The sequence below is a fragment of the Larus michahellis genome, chromosome 6, assembly GCF_964199755.1.
Source record: "Larus michahellis chromosome 6, bLarMic1.1, whole genome shotgun sequence".
NCBI lineage: Eukaryota > Metazoa > Chordata > Aves > Charadriiformes > Laridae > Larus > Larus michahellis.
The window spans coordinates 13,655,110-13,673,968 of NC_133901.1; the positions used below are offsets into that span (position 1 = coordinate 13,655,110).

At 49.5% G+C, this 18,859-nt stretch overlaps 1 protein-coding gene across 1 annotated transcript; it reads right to left on the reverse strand.

Moving 5' to 3' along the window:
* Positions 1-2,417: 2,417 nt before the first annotated feature.
* Positions 2,418-18,199, reverse strand: LOC141744637 (sentrin-specific protease 2-like). Its single transcript, XM_074591002.1, has 16 exons — positions 18,045-18,199; positions 14,896-14,951; positions 13,104-13,234; positions 12,181-12,250; positions 11,569-11,647; positions 11,215-11,359; positions 10,194-10,297; positions 9,260-9,351; positions 8,953-9,010; positions 7,195-7,330; positions 5,727-5,858; positions 5,100-5,303; positions 4,901-4,980; positions 4,427-4,511; positions 3,628-3,723; positions 2,418-3,186 (listed from the first exon to the last, which is right to left on the reverse strand). The coding sequence occupies exons 1-16, from the start codon at positions 18,161-18,163 to the stop codon at positions 3,124-3,126; spliced, it is 1,650 nt and encodes a 549-aa protein (XP_074447103.1). The 5' UTR covers positions 18,164-18,199; the 3' UTR covers positions 2,418-3,123.
* Positions 18,200-18,859: the final 660 nt, after the last annotated feature.

An 18,859-nucleotide genomic window follows, 5' to 3' on the forward strand; every position in this document is an offset into this window, starting at 1 on the left:
GCTGGGGTGTCCCTTGGACAGGTGGCAGGGCTGCGCCCGGGCATCGTGTTGGGGGGGGGGGCTGATGTATGCCACAATGAGGGAATCATAGAACCATAGAATGGTTTGCGTTGGAAGGGACCTTAAAGATCATCTTAAAGATCCCCTGGACAGGGACACCTCCCACCAGCCCAGCTTGCTCCAAGCACCCGCCAACCTGGCCTTGAACGCCTCCAAGGATGGGGCAGCCACAGCTTCTCTGGGCAACCTGGGCCAGCGTCCCACCACCCTCACAGCAAAGAATTGCTTCCTCAGATCTCATCTAAATCTCCCCTCTTCCAGTGAAAAACCATTCCCCCTCATCCCATGGCTCCCTTTCCTGATCCAGAGTCCCTCCCCAGCTCTCCTGGAGCCCCTTTAGGGACTGGAAGGGGCTCTAAGGTCTCCCCGGATCCTCCTCTTCTCCAGGCTGAACCCCCCCAGCTCTCTCAGCCTGTCCTCCCAGCAGAGGGGCTCCAGCCCTGCCAGCATCTCCGGGGCCTCCTCTGGCCCCACTCCAACAGCTCCGTGTCCTTCTGCTGTTGGTTGCCCCAGAGCTGGAGGCAGTGCTCCAGATGCGGGGGTTTCACGGGAATCCCCCCTGCCAGCCATGGTGCCCAGAGCTGTGCTCTGTCCCTCCCACCCATCGGGCACCAGGGACACAGTGCCACAGAGAGGTGGCCCCCGAGGGGGGAAGGCTCCGGTGCCGCTCCTGTAACACTTCAAAGCACCAAATCAGGGCACTTGTATCGCCCACGTGTTTTGGAAACAAAATAAATCCCCTCCCTGCCTCTAGCATGAGCATCAGTTTTCACCTTTGCTGTCCCCCCGCCATCCCCAGCCGAGGATGACTCTGCTCCTGGTAGACCTGTGGTCACTGGCCATGTGAGGCCAGGTCTGAGCCAGCCTTGGGGGCTGAGCCCCCTCCACGGCCTTCCTGTGAGCAAGGACCACCTCACGGGGCAGCCGGCAGTGTCACAACTGTGCCGAGCCCCATGGGGAGTGTGTGTCCCCCCTGCCCCGCCGAGGGCGGCAGGGCATTACTCACACCACACACGCGCTCGCCCATCAGCACGAAAAAGAGCAAGCTCGTCATCTCCAAAAGGCCATTTCCTAAGGAGAAGCGAGGCCCAGCTCCCACACAACTGCTCACCCAGAGCACAGTGTTAACAGGCTGTTGCTCCCCAGGGGCTGCTCTCAGGGAACCGCCTCGGGGCACAAGGACACGAGCCCCGGCTGAAGGGCCAGAGCCCAGGAGGTGACCCTGTAGACAGAGGGGACGGTGGCTGCTACGCCTACCATTTCCCCACCACCTCAGACGCAGAGGCTTTCAGCAGCCACCAGCGCTGCCAAGCGACCAGCAGCAGGGATCCCCTGACGGAGGACGGGGGACAAAATCCTGCTTTTGTACTCAGCAGAGCACAGGGTCAGCCTCAAAACTGCAGCCCCCAGACAGCGAGAACCCAAGGGAAGGGGAAAGGACACTTCAAGCATTCAGTACTGCGTCCTAGCGGTAATAAACAGCTAAAATCTTCCACGTCCTCTGGGAGCCCAGGAAGATGTAGCATCTCATGGAGGGACAAACCACGACACATTGCCTTTGCAATAGTTCTTCCTTTGGAGAATCTCCTCTGATTTGGGGACGGATTAAGCTCATCACTTTGAAAGCAGAGGGCGATGTGGCTGCTGACCCGCACCACAGCCAAACCACCGCGTCAGCCGGCCCAGGAGAGCAGACCTTCAGGCGAGGAGCAGCCCGGGAAGGCTGATCCCACCCACGGCGACAGAGGGCATGGCCCCAAAATCACCAGCTTTCCCCCAAAGCCGAGGAGAGGAGAGACCGCATCACCGGGCAGGAATCACCTCACATGATGGTAACTGCCATTACAGAAACAACACCACACGGTCATTTGTACAAGCGTTCCAACACGGGGCTTCCAAACCACCTCTTGGGCAATTTTTCCTCTGCGATGGTCAAGGAAAGACCTGAAATCCCACTCCAGCTCCGGAGTGTAAGCTAGAGGGGGGGAAAAATGAAAGAAAGGGGGAAACGCCATGTTTAAACTGATCTAGCTGGGTCTGAGCGTAACAGAGCGAGGATTGACACAAGCTCTTCATTGGGCAGACGCCTGGAGGCAGCGCCTGCGGCAGAGCAGCAATAATCTCCTACTTGGCTGTTCCTGGGATTCTCGCTGCTGAACAACGTCCTGGTTGTCCCTTCAGCATTTTGGGACAATCGCTTGGAGGTTCTGGTGCTCTGATACCCAGCCTGGCCAGAGTCTTCTTCCTCCATAGACTGTGAGTGAGCTAAAACCCACATTGATACGTCAACCTTATTTTCAAAGACAAAAAAACCCTAAATCACTCTCCTTACCAGATCAAGTTTCATTCCAGTAAGGCTCTTTAAATAATTTAAATATTTATTTTAATAAAAATAAATAAATACTTCTCTTTTCACATTATAAAACTCCCTGGAGAAAGAAAAAGACCAAACCAACCCCAACCACAGGGGGTTCTCTCGCAAATCAAAAGATGGTAAATGCTTTCTTTTGATGGTCATCACAAATCCACTTGTAGGCATCAAGTAGATGGCAGATTATTCCAGAAACAGAAGAAAGCTCTCTTTGAGGAAACAGTAGTTCAGCTCCTTCTTGTTGGGATGAGAAGTTCAGCTCACACAACTGTTGCCACCACCAGATGAGTCCCATTTGTCCATAACGTGACCACGTGTGCTGTGAGAGAAGTTCCACTCGTGCAATGTCACCACCACCAGATGAGTCCCATTCCTCCATAAGGTGGCCACGTGCGCTGCGAGGTGTGAGCAGCCCTCTCTGCGATGGAAATTCACAGCATTTGTTCATTAAGCTTTCCCTTGGCCAGGTGACACCAACCTTTCCAGCTTGCACTTAAGGTGTGTTAGCTAATTTCAAAGAGAGTTACTGTCTCCAAAATAGGGGCAGGCAGGGGGCGGGAAATAACAATCTTAACCACTACTACTTAACCTACAGAGAAAAATTTCTAATACCAAGAAGATATTAGAAAAATAACTAGAAGAAGAGTTGGTCACCCGAAGGTGATCCCAGGGTTACTCCTGTAGTGCAGGTCTCACAGCAGCTCTTGGTGGAGTATTTCCCACACCATCTTCTTACGGAAGTAAGGCATGTGGCTCTGAAATGAAAAGAAAACTCCATGAAATACACGTCATGGCAGAAAGAGACACAAAATACGCAGAAACACCCACTTAATTCTTTACTATGAAGTTCCTTTTAAGAACTGTCATCACTTGCCCTTCGGGTACAGCCTGGCTTTCACCCACACAGCTCCTAAGAGGGTGACATGCCACCAAACCCAGATCTCCTTGACCACACAACAGCTCACAAGCACTTTCACAGAAGAGCACTGCCTTGGAAAAGAACCAGTGTCTTCACTGGTCAAAGGGTGAGACCCATTTCTCCCAAAGATCCAAAGGCCAGATCCCACAAACCCACTGGCTGCAGTACCTCGCCCAAGAGGAATCTCACTGGGAGCAGACACCTCAGCCGCTGCGTAACTTCCCTGGCTCTTGTCTCTGTGCGAAAGGGGCTGGAGCTGTTTAGAACCTTCACTCACCTGTGTAAAGGTCATCGGTCTGTCTCTGCAGATGTAATCTGCGTATTTGCAGGTGAAAACGCCGCAGTCGCTTCCGTTTGATTGCTGAGGGATTTCCTAACAAATGCAAAGAAGATGGAGAATTTGCCTCTATCTTCAAGGAAAAGCAACTTGGAAGTAGCACCCATTACCAAAAATACCCTAACCAGACACTCCTGAACTTGCACCATCCCCAGTAACCGCTCCCCAACACAAGGAACAGACCCCAGGAACTGCCCATCATCCCTCCCCTCGGCTTCCTACGCTCGGATGTTACAAGCCAAATTCCTGGCAGGCTGATAAGGGACAGCAGGCTTCCTCCCTGCAAGGTGTCTGGAGGTTTCTACAGTGTCTTTCTGAAGTGACATCCCTTAAACTGAATCTTTAGGTGCTGCTTTTCACTATTAACTTGTCGAGAAACATCAGCCCAAGCCCTTGCTTTGTCACGTGCCAGGACTTGGGCTGCAAACAAGCAGCCCACGTTCTCTGACAACTGCTAAAGAGACTTGAAATTTGACTTGTGAAATGGGGGCAAAGCCAAATTCACCTTCACGTGGCAGAGCAATTAAAAAAAACCCAACAAAGTATTCGGCCAGCAAGGAGAGGCACTGCGCAAAGATTTCATCCCAGCATGGTTTCCTGGTCCACTTGCAGCCCCATGTGGGACCAGAAGAAGATGCTTATGGCTGTTCTCTAAAGTCCTGGCCTTATGAGAAAGCGTTAAGAGCTTTGTGACAAGGAGTTCTAGTTCACATTTCAAGTGCAAGTAGTGTTCGCTTACATGTGGCTCCATGCTGTGAACAGTCCACTCCGAAACATTCAGCTTCACGTTTCTTTTTTCACAGCTTTCTTCTTGCAGGTATTTGCTGGTTAAAACAAAAGAAAAAAATCACTCTTCATCGCTGTAATTCAGGCCGAGAAAAAAAGAGGTGCTGAAAGATCACAGGAAGATGAGTGGCAGGAGGGTTTTATTGATCACTAACAAAGTTGGTGCCCGTGTGCCACGGGGCTACCATGTCTTTGTCTGTGCTATAGGGGGAGGGTGGCAGAACCCAGGCACCCAAGACGCTGGGTGGAGGGGACGACGTGAGACTAGGGAAGGAGTCACTGTCAGACAACTCGCAGCAAGCGAATCCAAGATTTCTGGTTTGTTATCTACAAGACATGTGGAAACTTGCAGCCGTGTCACAGGGGCAAAATCCCAAAACGTTCTCCTCATTCACAACACAAAATCACTGACTGAGCAGTTACTTACAGCAAAGTCTCACAAATCTTGTCCCCTCCTTGTCCCAGGGAGTCGTAGTATTTGACGGTCTTCTTTCTGGTGTCTATGACCTGTTATTCAAAGGTGACTGTTAGACAAAGCACCACCTTGTGCTGCACAAACCTCAATGACTTTTCTTGCTAGCTTTTTCTCCCCAGCCAGTTCTAAATAACAAGCCCGTTTGACTCACCGCTAGTGTCCAGTGCAAACGCAAGTTAATGGGCACTAAGATGATGTCCCTCTGGAAGAGATCCACATGCCTCGTCCATCTTCCCACGGCTTTGTAGCCCCCAGAAGCAAGTTTTTCATAAAAGAATGAACTAAAAGCGTGGACTGATGGATATCCTTCCCTCTTACTTCTTTCCATCACAAGACCCATGTAGAAATTGATGACCTGTACCATAAAGAGTAAGCTTGAGATGTGAAATAAGACACTAGCTTACCAAATGAAAAGCACAGCAACATCTCTTTTCTGGCCACCCTGAAGTACGCAGCTGAGAGAACTCCAGCCTCAGCTGTCAGCTTTTGTTGTGAGAATTTCCCACTTGGTTACAGTTGGTTATCAAACTGCAGTTTGGTAAAAACACCTGCCACCCACTCCAAGAACCTACACTAACTCCTGGAAGCGGCACAATACAAGTAAAGGAACTGCCAGAAGCACCGGACCCTTCAGTACCTAAAATAAGAACTGCACAGAGATTTCTAGGCTCTGCAGTGCAGGTCATCAAATAACTTTGCAAAGACTTGTGTACACGCTGAAGGGGTATTTTGAAATAAACGCTCCATTAGAAGATCCCTGTGCTGCAGCTACTTTTACCTCATCATTTAGCCAGCAACCGTTCCTTAGGGTGTGGATGTCCTCGCGCGTGACCCTTAGTTTGAAGGCACTGCTCAGGATCTCCTCTGGCTCACCTTTGCCTAATGCGGCAACGACCTCTCTCTCCATGGCCTGAAATGGACAATCAAATGGGGAAGGACTTGTGAAACAGAGCGTTGAGTATGCCAACCTGTGGGCAGCTTTCAACTCAAACACGGCCTGGAAATGAAGCTCAGGTGACAGAGCAACTGCCTTTGCCGGCTTTCGGCTAGGTTAGCAATCGCCCTTTTTGGTTGGTTGGTTGGTTTCAGCATCCTGACTTGCAACTTCAGGGCCCAGGTTTGCTTCAGTTTGTTTTCACCAAGGAAGCTGAGATAAAACGCAGGGACGAGCAAACACACAGCAAACGCCTTTCCCATGCGATGCTGCAGCCCTCACAACGCTGAGGTTTAAGGCAACCGCAGCAGGCATTCTCCATGCCAAGGCAGCTACGTCAGGAGCCTGAAAGAATGTGAGGGTGGGGGGAACTTCAAGGGAGCTGAAGTACCAGCAAAGGGGGAAACCGAGGCAGCTACACTGCAGTCAGGCAATCGGGAGTCCAGGCTGTGCATGCAACTGGTTGTCATTTGGACGTTTCCATCCAAGTCTGCTTAAGGAACGCAAATAAACCACTGGGTCTGTTAGAATAAAATACTCTGAACTGCCAGAGCATCTTCTTCTCGGTTGAATGTGGGCTAGCAGGATAAGAAAACCCCTGGTTTTCCTTGTACTGAGCATCACTCTGCAGACATTGTAAACTCTGGACTTGCTAGCCCTTTCCAAGTCAATCCTCAAGAGGCAAAAAAGGGGACGCTCGATCAGACGGCAACTCCCAAGAATAAGAGCAGCCAACATTCAGACAAGCAGGGGAACCTCAACTCCCACTCCCTGTTGCATAGCGTAACTAAGTGAACTCCTGTGACCACTGCTACACGCACTGCAACCATGCCCAGAGCGCATCCGCGGCTCGGTGACATCCCGAGGACGTACGCAAGATGCTCAGGTCCCCCACAAGCAAGGCAACACCACGGAGCAGTAAAAGCTTCTATTTCAAGTTCTATCTTCATGCTAGGACAGGTTGAGAGGCAGATCCCATATAACTGTAGGAATCAGGTTAGCGCTGCTCTGGGAGACTGCTGTTAAACCTGGACTCATTTTTGTCCGAGTAACAGAAGACCCACAAACCCTTAGGTTAGAGCACAACTCAAGGAGTGTGTGGAGCATCAAATGCTTAAATCCTTGAAATACTTCAAACCAGCTTTAGTGCTGACCTTTGCACTGGGAAGTCACAGCTGCAGACACTCCCTAACAGCTTAAATGCAAGTTCTTCAGATTTCAAAAAGCCTGAAGAACCACCTATAACAAATGGAGTTCCTTGCAGCTGTTTCACAGCCTTCTCTTTTGTCAAACGGCCTGTCAGCTACGGTACCTCTGTGAGTGGAGTAAAGCCTTCTGCTCTTTTCTGCAGCCTTGGCGGTTTCTTTTCTTCCACCTCACAGGCAGGTGACTTTTTGGCCTCACCAGGTCCATCCTGTTGCAGAGTATCTTCTGCTGGTGGGGAGCCCCTGCGAGGAGAGGGAGAGAGAAAGAGAGAGAGCAGTGAGCTGTGGACCTGTACTGTCCCACGGAATTCTCAAGAATTCACCTTCTGGACAAGAAATGCTTTTTCAAGGCTCCTGCTGACTACAGCCTCGGTTGCACCCCTGTGACAACATCGTCTCCGCTTCCAGCACGGTTCTTTCGGAGCAGCCAGACTGGCATAGAAGGAAGCGCTGGAGCTTTGTAAATTCCTTCCCATCTCCCTGTGCAAGACTCCTTTGGTTTCTCTTGATCAGTTTCATTATTTGGAAAACAGGGAAGCAACCAGCACTTCCTCTGTCAAGTGCTCTGGGATCTACTGGGGATAAATGCTGCGTGCTAGGGCTTATACTGCAAGGTATAACATGAACGTCTGCAACTCTACCTGCAGCCACATACAGTTAGCTTACGGGAACTAAGACCAGCACAGGGAACTAAAAATGGGACACCTACAGGATATTTACTTGCCTTCTGTAGGCTAGTCAAGAGAGTGACTGTCCCCATTTGGAGAGGATTACCAGTAAAACCACGCAAACTCTGAAGAGCAAACACACAGACAGTAAAGTTGTCCGTACACATGTGCCTTCTTCAAAACCAAGAATCTGCCTTGTCACCAAAGACAAGGGCAGGGAGACCTTTTCCAGGAGGGAGACCTACAACAGACTCTCACAGTATTCTCCCCTTTCAGTCCAGCATGGTAAGAGTCGGTATCACAAGCTTTGTCAAATGACTTCCCTCAGTAGTTAAATCCACAAAAAAAGTCAAGAAAATGCTCCTTTCACTTGAACCCGTCCTGCTCTCTCAGTTCCTTTCTTTCCTTCTCTCCCCTCGAGCTTAGGTGAACCACAGACAATTCCAGCACACAACAGTGCCGCACGGCTAAAGAGAGCGCTAGGCTTTAAAGCGGGGAGAAGAACAGAGACAGAATTAGCTAAAAAACAGGACTGCTGCAACTGAATCTCTCTCTGCTCCTATCTACGCTTTCGCCTCTCATTTAAGGGCAGGTCACTGCAGAAAGATGTGTGCATCAGACTGCCAGACAAAATCTCTCCCTGTAGCTGCACCTACTGCAACCAAAACCCCATTTCCCTCAACAACACAAAGCCATCCGAACTCCTGGTCCTGCCAGCTTCCTTTTTGCTCTCGTATTCAAACCCAAGGCATCCTGTAAGTCACAGAAACTGCCTCAGTCCCACCAGGCTTTACAAGCTCGCCGATCCTTACGCTTAGCATCCTATTTTCAAAGTGAAAGAAATGAAATGCCAGCTCGTGAATAGTTTGGCAGAAAGATTCACAAGCAAATATGGACTCTGCAAATCCAAGGACAACTTGGTACGACCACCATTCTCCCCCTCACTGGCTTTCTTCCCGCAGCAAGGGACCCAGCAAACACCACACCAGCACAAGCCTGTTTGTCACACAGCACGGCTCTAGCATGGGAGCTGTGTTTGAGATGCAACTGGCTTGTGAGAAATTCCAGAGCCACAAGCGAGCTACTCCTCTTCCACAGCACTGAGACGATTAATATGATTTGTCATCTTCTGGATGCTGAAAGGGACATGCACACAGAGCCAAAAGAAACAAGAACCATGATTAAAAGAGACTCTACCTGGTCACAACATCTCCCTGAGATGGCTCTGGGCAGCAAACATCCACCCATGTGATACCTGCACAGAAAAGCAGCAGTATTAAAAAAATAAGTCAACTTTCAATTGCCATCAGATGTACGTAGCTCTCCATTTCTGAGGGATAAATAAAAAAAAATAAAATTAAATGATGACTGTATGGTTAGGAAGTTTGAACTCTGGCAAGCAGTGTGAACTTCGAATATCATGTGGGAGTGTATAGGAAATGCCCCATTTTGATTTGAAGTCTACCTACAAACTGGAATGGATTTGAATCATGGGGATACTCACCAGTCCTTAGTGTTGGATATGGATAGACATCTCCTCCTTGTTTTGTTTCTTCCAGGTCACTCATCACAGGTTCCTTGGAACAGGCTTCAACCCTTCGGTGCAGCAAAAACAACAGAGGAGAATCACTATTTTTATACACAGGGCATTTGTTATCAGTACATACCAATTCACTAAGATGGATACAGTTTAGTGGTACACAACTGCCTACATTAGAGTTGGAAGCCACGGGTAAAGCAACAGGTATATGTAAAGTAAAATTAAGTGGTTTAATCCCTTGGCAGAAACATCCTCTGTCTCCTGCACTAGTTTCCGGACAAAATGCAAAGGGATTTCCATGGGGAGTTTACGTTCAGAAACTCGGCCACTTTCAACTCGGGCACACTGAAGATACACGAGTCCAATTTTCTGTCTCTTCAGAATTTCAAGAGAGATCAATCCATCGTGGTATTTGTTCCCCTTACCTTTTCACCAGTCAATCAGTGGCTTTTTTGGTTTGTCTTTACAAAGAAAGAAACATTCTTTGCACATCCTACAAATACCTGGGTTAACCTGAGGAGGCCACCGAGGAGGACATTTTACTTCAGACCTGCTCTACCCTGACCTCAGAGACTACATGCTCATTAGCAGTCGGAGTGCATTAGGCACGTGCCCTGGGAACACGCTCTGGTTTAGCTTCACCTGAAAGGAATCTGCTTCACATGCTCCAGCTCTGCTCTGAGATATGAGCCCAACAGATCATTCAGAGACTATTCGTGCTTCATTGCAGGGAGCTGAAGCGGGGGGGTCGGTCTTTTAAAAATTACTTTGCCCCAACACCTGCCCTGGGACACTGCCCAGAACCCCCACTGTAGGACACAGTCATCCCCTCCGCTTCCACGTACAACACCTACAAAGTTACCACCAAAAAGTTAAAGGTAATTTTTCCTATAATTACTTGCGGAACCTTCTCGGCTCTGGATTAGGACGGCTTCCAGGACTTTTTTCCTTTACCAGTTCCAAGAGCTTTTGATATTTCACCTTTTCTCCTCGCTGAACATCCTAGCAAAATGGAGGGAAAACCAAACAGCTTAGAACCACTGCATGTGAAGCAAACGTTTGCCATCTGGATATAGCGTGGACTGCACAGGCTGCTCCCAAAATACTGGCACGTTATTCACATTTACTTTAGCAGGAATTCCCACCTTCCTTTTGTGTTAGCCCTGCTCTAGGAGCTCGTGTCCCACCAGAACGCTCAAAATTCCTTCTGCAACTGTTTCCTCAAATGGGGGCCTCTTCTCTTCAGCTATGGTCTGCACCCCTTGCCTAATAATTCAGGCTAATAGGCATTCCTGCCAATAGACATCATGATTGGCTGCTATGAGTCCCCGGGCGTATCCTAGTCATGCTCCACAGCTTGCCATGGCCTGCTTCTCCAGCACTTTGCCCTACGTTCTTCTCCCATGTAAGCTCATCAGGAATTTTCCAATGGTTCCTTCAGGTATTGGAAGGAAAGGACAGGGGAAGACCTCTCAGATAGCCCTGTAAGGAAGGGGTAGCAGCAACTCAGTGGGTTTTTTCCCTCCGCCATCCTTTTAGACTTGCTACCTAAAGAGCAGAGTTGAGCTAGGTTAAGGACAAAGTAGTGAAACAACTCTGCAACAAATACATACTTAGTGACAAGGCAGTACAGCTCCACTGACAAGGGAAACTGGCTGCAGGGTCCTCCCCCACTACACCAGGTCCATGAAAATGGTTTAAAATTCAATCCTTTGGCAACAAACCACTGCTCTGTTCCAAGACTTGATGCACGTAAAGGCAAATGAAATGCTATATGCTGATTTCCCAGAAGCATCCCTTCAACTTCTTTCACTACACCCACTGTGCTGTTACAAACTGCTCCTGCAGCCTTTACACACCGTTTTGCTATCAGTGCTAAGTTCTTTCCGTTCAAAAGACACATTTCGCACTCAGGTTACCTCTTCAGCAGTACAGAAAAGCCTCCCCATTTTGCTGGCTTCCAAAGTGCTGCGTTCTGGCGCAGCGCACTCCTTAATGGGTGGCCTCGGTGTCAAGACGCTGCCTGAGGCAGGTTTGATGTCCTGCTTGCCCCTCTGGCTTGTGCTAAAAACATCAAGGGCAAAAGAAATAGTATCAAGAGAAGGTTCAAATATGCACCTCCTGATGCTTCAGGAGTTCCAGGATACCTTGGAGAAATATTGCTATGTGGACACAAATAGAAATGTTAGGCAATACAGAGAAAGTTCAACAACGAAAGTGAAAGGCAATAAACCTTTCAGAGAAGAAGTCCAAGAAAACAGAAGGATTTTTACCTCAGACACGGAATTGTCCTGTGAGAAAGGGCTAGTGTTTCCTTAGTCAAGTAAGCATTGGTTCCACAAGGCATTGGGCCTATGAGAGAAGAGCATAAGGCATCAGTAACTTTAAAAAGAAATTGAAGAGTTTTATGAGTTTACAATAAAGAGATCCATGAAAGAAAACTTGTCATTTTCTCTCCTACATCTTAATATTATTTGTGTTATGTCACTTGAGGAGAGTTTCAGAGTTTCATACTGGCAACTACAGAAAGTTGTGCACACAAGGGATTGCCAGCCAAAACCCGAAATAAAAAAGGGTTATCAGGACCTACTACCCAAAATCAGCTTTTCAAACAACTGACTTCTGGCAAGCCAACAGTGGACATATCAGAACTGAAGGACTGCATCCAAGGCAGCTCGTCTACTGAGATGACAAGATCAACGCCTGGCTCCACTCCAGAGGCAATGCAAGGATGCAGGCAGGAAACAGAGCTCACACTCAAGTATTCCCAGACGCTGCCTAGTATTGTGCCTGCGATAAGCCCTACAGAACTCTAGGGCTCCAGCTGTACGGTGCACAAGGGCGGGTGAAAAAGAAACGAGTTCATAACTCCATGTCAGCCTTACCAATCCGTAGCGTTCCTACTTCTTCCGTAGAAAATCTTGGTCTCTTAGCTGGAGGCTCAGAAGAAGTGGACTGAAAACAAAAAAAATGAAAACAAAATGAAAACAACGAGAGTATAACGTGAATTCCATGTGAATGCCAGCAAACAAAATTCCTGAAATATAGTCAACTCTGCTATGACTTGGGGACCATGATCTGCTGTCTCAGACTGCAGAAGAATGCCAATCTTTGCAGGATCTCTGACGAGTACACTTTAGTTTTTTAATACAGGCTGTCATACCTGCAGTGATTAAAACAATATAAGCTTGTCACGCAGTTATCACTAGTCCAAAGTGTGATAAGTTAGCCCTTGAAAAATATATTTTGTACAAATAAGAGTTAATGACTCTCTCACGAATGAATAATTAGAGCATGACAGTTTCTTATTCCTCTTATCCTATAGGGCAATAAGAAAAATAGCACTACTACTTGAACCAAACTGGGAAGTCAAGCAGCTCATGACTCATTTTGACAGAGTCCAAGTCCTACAGGAATCCTCTCCTGGAATGGTGGATTATGAACCTATCAGAAGGAGGTTTATCCAGAGGAAGTATGCAGTTTTTCTTGCAAAGTAGTGTATTTTGATTCCTTAACTACAAGCTTGAGAAAGAGAGTAACAGTTTACAAACACAGTAAAACTGGGATAATTGTAAAGTATCTTGAAGGCGAGAAACGTTTTGCTCCTTCCTCGGCCGCAAGTGCTAGAGCAGAGGACGCAGAGCTGAGGAAGGCAAACCCAGCACACAAGAGCTGCCTGCTAGAAATGGAAAAGAACCACCTACTGCTGCACAGGCTCAGAGCAGGCCCAACTTCAGGACGCTTCAGGGAGAGACGCTTGCTCTTTCATCTTGCGCAGATTCTACCTAATTTCCCAACCCTTGCTAACCTCTTCCCCAGACTCTGTGGTCGGAGCATCATCAATGACTGGATCTCTCGGGCGTTTAGTTGCCTTGGTTGGTAACTGCACCACAGTAGAAACTTCTTCAACTTTCTCTCCTCGCTCAGAGTCATCATAATCTAAAAAAGCAAAGACAGGCCATATAAGAACATGATAGGAAAGGAGATTAGGATTTCTATTTGCATTAAAGCCCCTCTTCTTAGTCCCAGCTAAAGTAGTGTAACCCATTTCAAGTTTCACACCCTTCTGCCAACAGCACTTGGTGGCAATTTTTGTATGAGTTGCCTCACTGAGCAGCCCCTCAGAGCCACAGCTCAAAGACTAACCCACCCGTGAGTCTGCCAGCCAGATCTGCAAAAAAACCCTGCTTTGGGGAACATTCCCGGTTTCTGGAGAAGCAGCACAGGGTGCAATTTATCCTCCTCACTCCTCCACACATGCATGTAGTTTATTATGTATACGTAATAAAACGTATACATCCACACACATGCAGTTTATTATGTTTCACTCTTGTCTAGTTGAGAGAAACTGTTCGCTGAGGTCTAGAAACCAAAGCTACCCAAGCCCGCTCTTTTCAGTATTAAAGAAGCAGAGATATACAAGCCCTTAGACAGTATTTCCAAACTTCAACAAGCCAGGGCTGCCTCATAACACGTCTCACATGTTAGAGATTAAATCATACTAGACAAAAGCATGTGTCTGAACATAAGAGAATGACACTTTAGCAGATGAGGGCATAGATGCTACCACATTCTTAGAAGCAGATTTGGCCTGCTTACTAAGAAGTGGGAATTATTCCTACCAAGAGTTGGTCATGTCGCTAAAAGGAGGGATAGGGGAGCAAGATGCCAATTTGATGTATTTTTCAATTGGTTTATGCTCTTAAGCTTTCAAAGTACACAAACAGCTCAGCAGCCCCTACCATTAAACAAGGGGCAGCATCGTTTGCCAAGCAGTAACTAGGAAGCTCCACATCTCCCCGTAGAACTTGTGCTGTGAAATGTCGTACAGCCTAAAGAGCATCATTTCTCCCTCTTTATCAGTAAAGAGAGAAAAGGGGAAATGTCCATCTCAAATCATGACCAATGCAGCTGGCATCCAAAGGCACTGACATGGCTGCAGGCAGCTGCGTAATTTTACCCTTAAACACTTTGTGGAGCAGGTATCAGAAAAAGCCTCACCAAAGAGAGCACTTCTCTACCCCGCTCTTCTCTCCTCTGCTGTATCTCCATCCTTCTTTACTCATCCTTCCTCTAGCTTTTCAAAATGCCAACATTTTCAGATTCAGACTAAACTTCTGTTTTTAATTCAGCTTCCTCCCCGCCCCCAAACCCACAGAAATACCATTTTTCTCTGCCTATCATCAGTTTAAAGTTACCTTCCTTCACGTCCCAAAGTCTAAGTGATTTCTTGTAAGACATACGGGTATTTTGAACTGACAGAGGTACATTGCGAATACAGATAGGAGGGAGCATGCAGTTTTGATTTAAAATACTCTTTCTGCTGACATGCATGGGCTCACTGACAGAGAGACGTGGGATATCACCTGCTGGCATTAAAAGTATTGTACCCTGCCACAGTCAACACAGATAACATCATATATAAGACTAGGCCCTACGACACGCCTTCAAGTCACCGGCTACACAGATGGCCACAAGGAAAAAGGCTTGAAAAACCACAGTTTCAGGAACAATGCTGAAGTACAGAAGCCAGAGTTTTCTAAGGTAGATGAAACCGAAGAAAAATCAGGCATATTAAATACTTCTGTAATGTGCAATACCTGTCCTTCTCTTTTTTGCTGTGGTCTCAGCAGGATCGTCCGCAGCTGTACAAGTGCTGAGGAAAGAACACACAGAACCGCGGTTTGAAACTTCCTTAAGCTTCTACCAGGCTCACTTCCCTTCACAGGACCCAAACTTCCAAAGTTACTTTTCATAGCCCAAAGGTTTCCTCCTCCGAGCACCCCTGCGATCATCTCAGGCACACACACCCACCCTGAGCACACCGCTGAGCATCCCCCATCAACCCCCCACAACCTCTCCCAGGCAACGGACCGCTCACACACAGCTCATTATCCCACTACACCCTATTAGGCCTCTTTTCCTCATTCTCTTCATCCTTCCTAACCTTTTACATTTGTTCCCATCACCAAAAACTTGCAGAACTTAATATGTTGAGTTTTCCTCTTTCCTCAAGGAAAGCAGTATACCAGTGATCACTAAGCCACCTGAGTTCCTCAGTCACTACATGGAGTTGCAAAGAAAAGACTAAGTACGACAGGAAACAAAAGGTGGGAAAGCAACTCATGCAGACACCCACTGCAATAACTTACTGCTAAAGCAGTGCTCGGGAACTCGTTCTTCAAAGGATTCTTAGCTGAACCCTTTCTTATTAAGCTTAAGTCCAAATACTAGATCAGTTGAAAACAATGATAAAATCCAGTAAAACTTTTTACTTTGGGAATGGAGCACAAAGGTTGTTCCTAGTTGGTTTTTTCCTCTATTTGCTCCCCAAAATGCCATGACAGATGACAAGGATTCTTGCAAGAATCCTTTGGTCTTTCTTACACAAAATAATTTCTTTTCAACTGTTATGCCCCCGAACCCTGCTAGTATCATTGCTTCTGTATGTATCAGGAACACAAAAAGGAACTGATATCCTTAGCGGCACCTTTCATACAATATCAAGGGCTAGGTGTTAAAGGCAAATACACCATTATAAAAATGCATTCTTATGCAGCATATTTGACGTGGCAGAAGGCAAAACTAAGGAACCCAAAATATTTGTATCCTCCTGCTCAACTTTTAGCAAGAGCTAGCTCATTCTAAGCTGCTCCTCAGTGAAAACTTTCCAGCATCATTCTTGTGCAGGGATAAGCACAATCCAACCTCCTCAAGGCTACTTCCTCAGAGAAGCACACTTGAAATACCCGACCGCGGTTTGTGAACAGAAGAGCCTCTTTCTCCACCTTTACCAGAGCACCCAACACCTGTGACAGCATTGTTTTCTCCTATTTTACTTTACCAACCACTTGGAGGTTTAGAATTAGTTTCATCACAAGAAAAGATTAACTCTCTCTTGCCACTTCAGAAATAAACGTGGAAATCTTTGCTGTTCTGAACTGGGCATGGCCAGGGAATGTGGATGGGCAAAAGGGAAGGAAAAAATCAATCTAAGCCTAGCTACCTCTGTCTCCCATGGGAATACACAACCCCGGGAGGAGGTTAAACCATGTCACTGCAACTGGGGTTTTGCCAAGGCCCTGGGAGAAACAGGTAAGTGTGCAGAGCGTTGAGTAGTATTTGAAACATGATGAAAAAACGGGCCAGAGAATAAAAGCAACTTGAGACCGCTCTCCAGGGAGAGATGCATTCATGTCCTTCTCCACGCTCTACAGGAGACAGCACCTATTTACGCCCAGCATTTGACTTGCCTCCTTAGCAAGGACAGGAAAGAAAGAAGGTATTAGGAAAACTCAACAACTCTGTAGGCACCCACAGAAGCTCAGGCCCTCCTCTTTTCAAAACCTCCTGCCCACCAGTGTTGAGGGCACTTCATTAGGATTTATAATTTGAATTTGTAAAAAATTCAAGTTTTCACAGGGTAACCCCCCATCCCAAAAAATCGCAGACTGCGCTTCAGCAGTGCAGTACGAGAGTAGCTAACGCTTATCTCCTTTGCCCACCAGCTTCACCACTCACACCCATAACTGTTAATCTTTCTATCACAGAAAAACCTCAAGGGGCAGCAATAACAACCACCCTGTGCTTTAGATTGCCTTCAAGAGACTCACACAAGGGAGCTTTGCTATTTTACTGTATGTCTCGGAGGGCACTGTTAGAAGCAGGACAGCTTCTGAAGCCGTCTAACACTTTTACTTCACTTTCATACTAATCTCTTCGCCTGTCACTCCCAGTGAACTCTTAGCAAAACTGGGTCTCCTGGTCAGGCCGTGACACGACAGCCTGCAGCGCCCACAAAGGCGCATTCTTCACTTTGGGATTGCGCTCTGCACAGCAGCTGTGAACTACTGCTTGTGCAACGAGTGGCTCCTTCCAGAAGACCTTCGCTTCTCCCATTCACTGGGGAACATGAGACGCTCAGCAGAGCCTCCTGGAGAAAATTGCTCCCAGAGGGAGCAACCACACTCGCCAAAACATGGCACGTGTTCCCAGATGTTCCCTCTCCTTGGAGAGACACATGCGACAGGCACGCAGATGGCTCAGCCATCTGTCACTGGGAGCTCTGGGGCACCTGCAACGCTTAACGTCTGGGAAGGCATCCCCCTGTCTTCCACCCCACATACCTGCCACATCCCCATGCCATGCCTCTCCTCCACCCAAGATATCCCTACATGTATACAGACTGTTCCCTGCTCCTTCAACACTCCTACTCCAAGTCTCCTCCTCTTTTTTTTCTCTTTTCAAACCCCCACATTGTAAGAGGGAAGGCAAGTGAGGGGGAACATCTGGAACCCACACTCATCTCAGCATCACGACTGAACAACTCTGGCCGCGGGCACAGGGCGACCCGACAGCGGCGGGACCAATGGCCAGCCACACAAGGCAAGAGCCGGGCCGGGAGGAGGGGTGCCAGGGTGGGAGAGGGCGGCGCATGGCACCTGGGAGCCCATGCCGAGCCCTGCCGCCCCGCAGGGGGGGCTCTGGGCGGGCAGAGGGGACAAGCCCAACCCAGGAACGTGGCGGGGACCCCAGGGCAAGACACCACACTGCGCCCCAGCCCACAGAGCGGCTAATGGTTCAAGCCCCTCAGGCCGAGGCGACGGGAATGAGGCTCCCGCTGCCCCCAGGCAGGCCCCGGAGAGTCCCGCAGCCCCCAGAACCGGGGTAGGCCGCGGGCGACGGGCTTTAGCGATGGGACGGGGCGAGGCCCTCGGACGGCCCGGAGGCAACGGGGCGACTCGCTGACCTGGGGGGCGGCCTCTTGGGGGGCGGCCTCTTGGGGGTCAGCGGCGGGGCGGGGGGCGGCGCGGGGCGGCGGGCAGCGACGAGGAGGGCGCCGAGGGCCCCCAGCAGCCATTGGTACATAGGCCCGCGCCGGCCCGGGGCGGAAGTGCGCCCAGCCCGCGCGCCCGGCGCCGCCTCCCTATTGGCTGCCGGGGAGCGCCCCCCCGCCCCTGCGAAACGGAGGGGAGGGACGGGCAGGCGGCGGGGCGTGCGCATGCGCGGCGCCGCCTGAGGGAGGCGGGAACGGCCGCCCAGCCCTCCGCCGCCTCCTCCCCGCTGGGGCCGGGCCTGTGCCGGCCCGCCCCCGGCCAGGCGGGGAGCTTTCCCTCCCAGAAAGCCCCGAGCCGAGCCCTGGACGGCCGTGGAGGGCGACAGGCGCGTCTCCCTTTAGGTTAGAGGCCCCGCAGAGCCCGGAGGGGCGGCCGTCAGGGGCCCAACCGAGGCCGGAGGGACCTCGCGGGGGACCCACAGAGGCCCGGGGGCCCCGTCGGAGGCCGGAGGGGCCCCACGGAGGACCCAGAGGCTGGAGAAGCCATTCCGCCTCCCGCAGGACGGGGGTGGGCCACAGCGCCCGGCGACGCTGGCTCTTGCGCGCCCGCTACTGCCTCCTGTGCTCTGCGGCGGTGAGGGAATGGCATTGCTGGGCTTACCCAGCCCTGGCCTCACGGCCCAAGCGACGCTTTGTGCCGCTCCGCTGGGGAGCTGCAGGCGCTGCGTGCGGTTCCGCCATGGCTCCGCTGCAACTAGGGACGCGGACGCTGCGTTCGACCCTGGTGA

Bases quoted from the DNA above. Each gene is read 5' to 3' on its own strand.
- LOC141744637 (XM_074591002.1), bottom strand. From the start codon at position 18,163: ATGTACCAATGGCTGCTGGGGGCCCTCGGCGCCCTCCTCGTCGCTGCC. The intron at 10,298-11,214 runs GTAACCTGAGTG...CCATTTTGCTAG, and splicing joins TTTTCTGTACTGCTGAAGAG to GATGTTCAGCGAGGAGAAAA. The intron at 9,011-9,259 runs GTGAGTATCCCC...TTTTCTGTGCAG, and splicing joins ATATCCAACACTAAGGACTG to GTATCACATGGGTGGATGTT.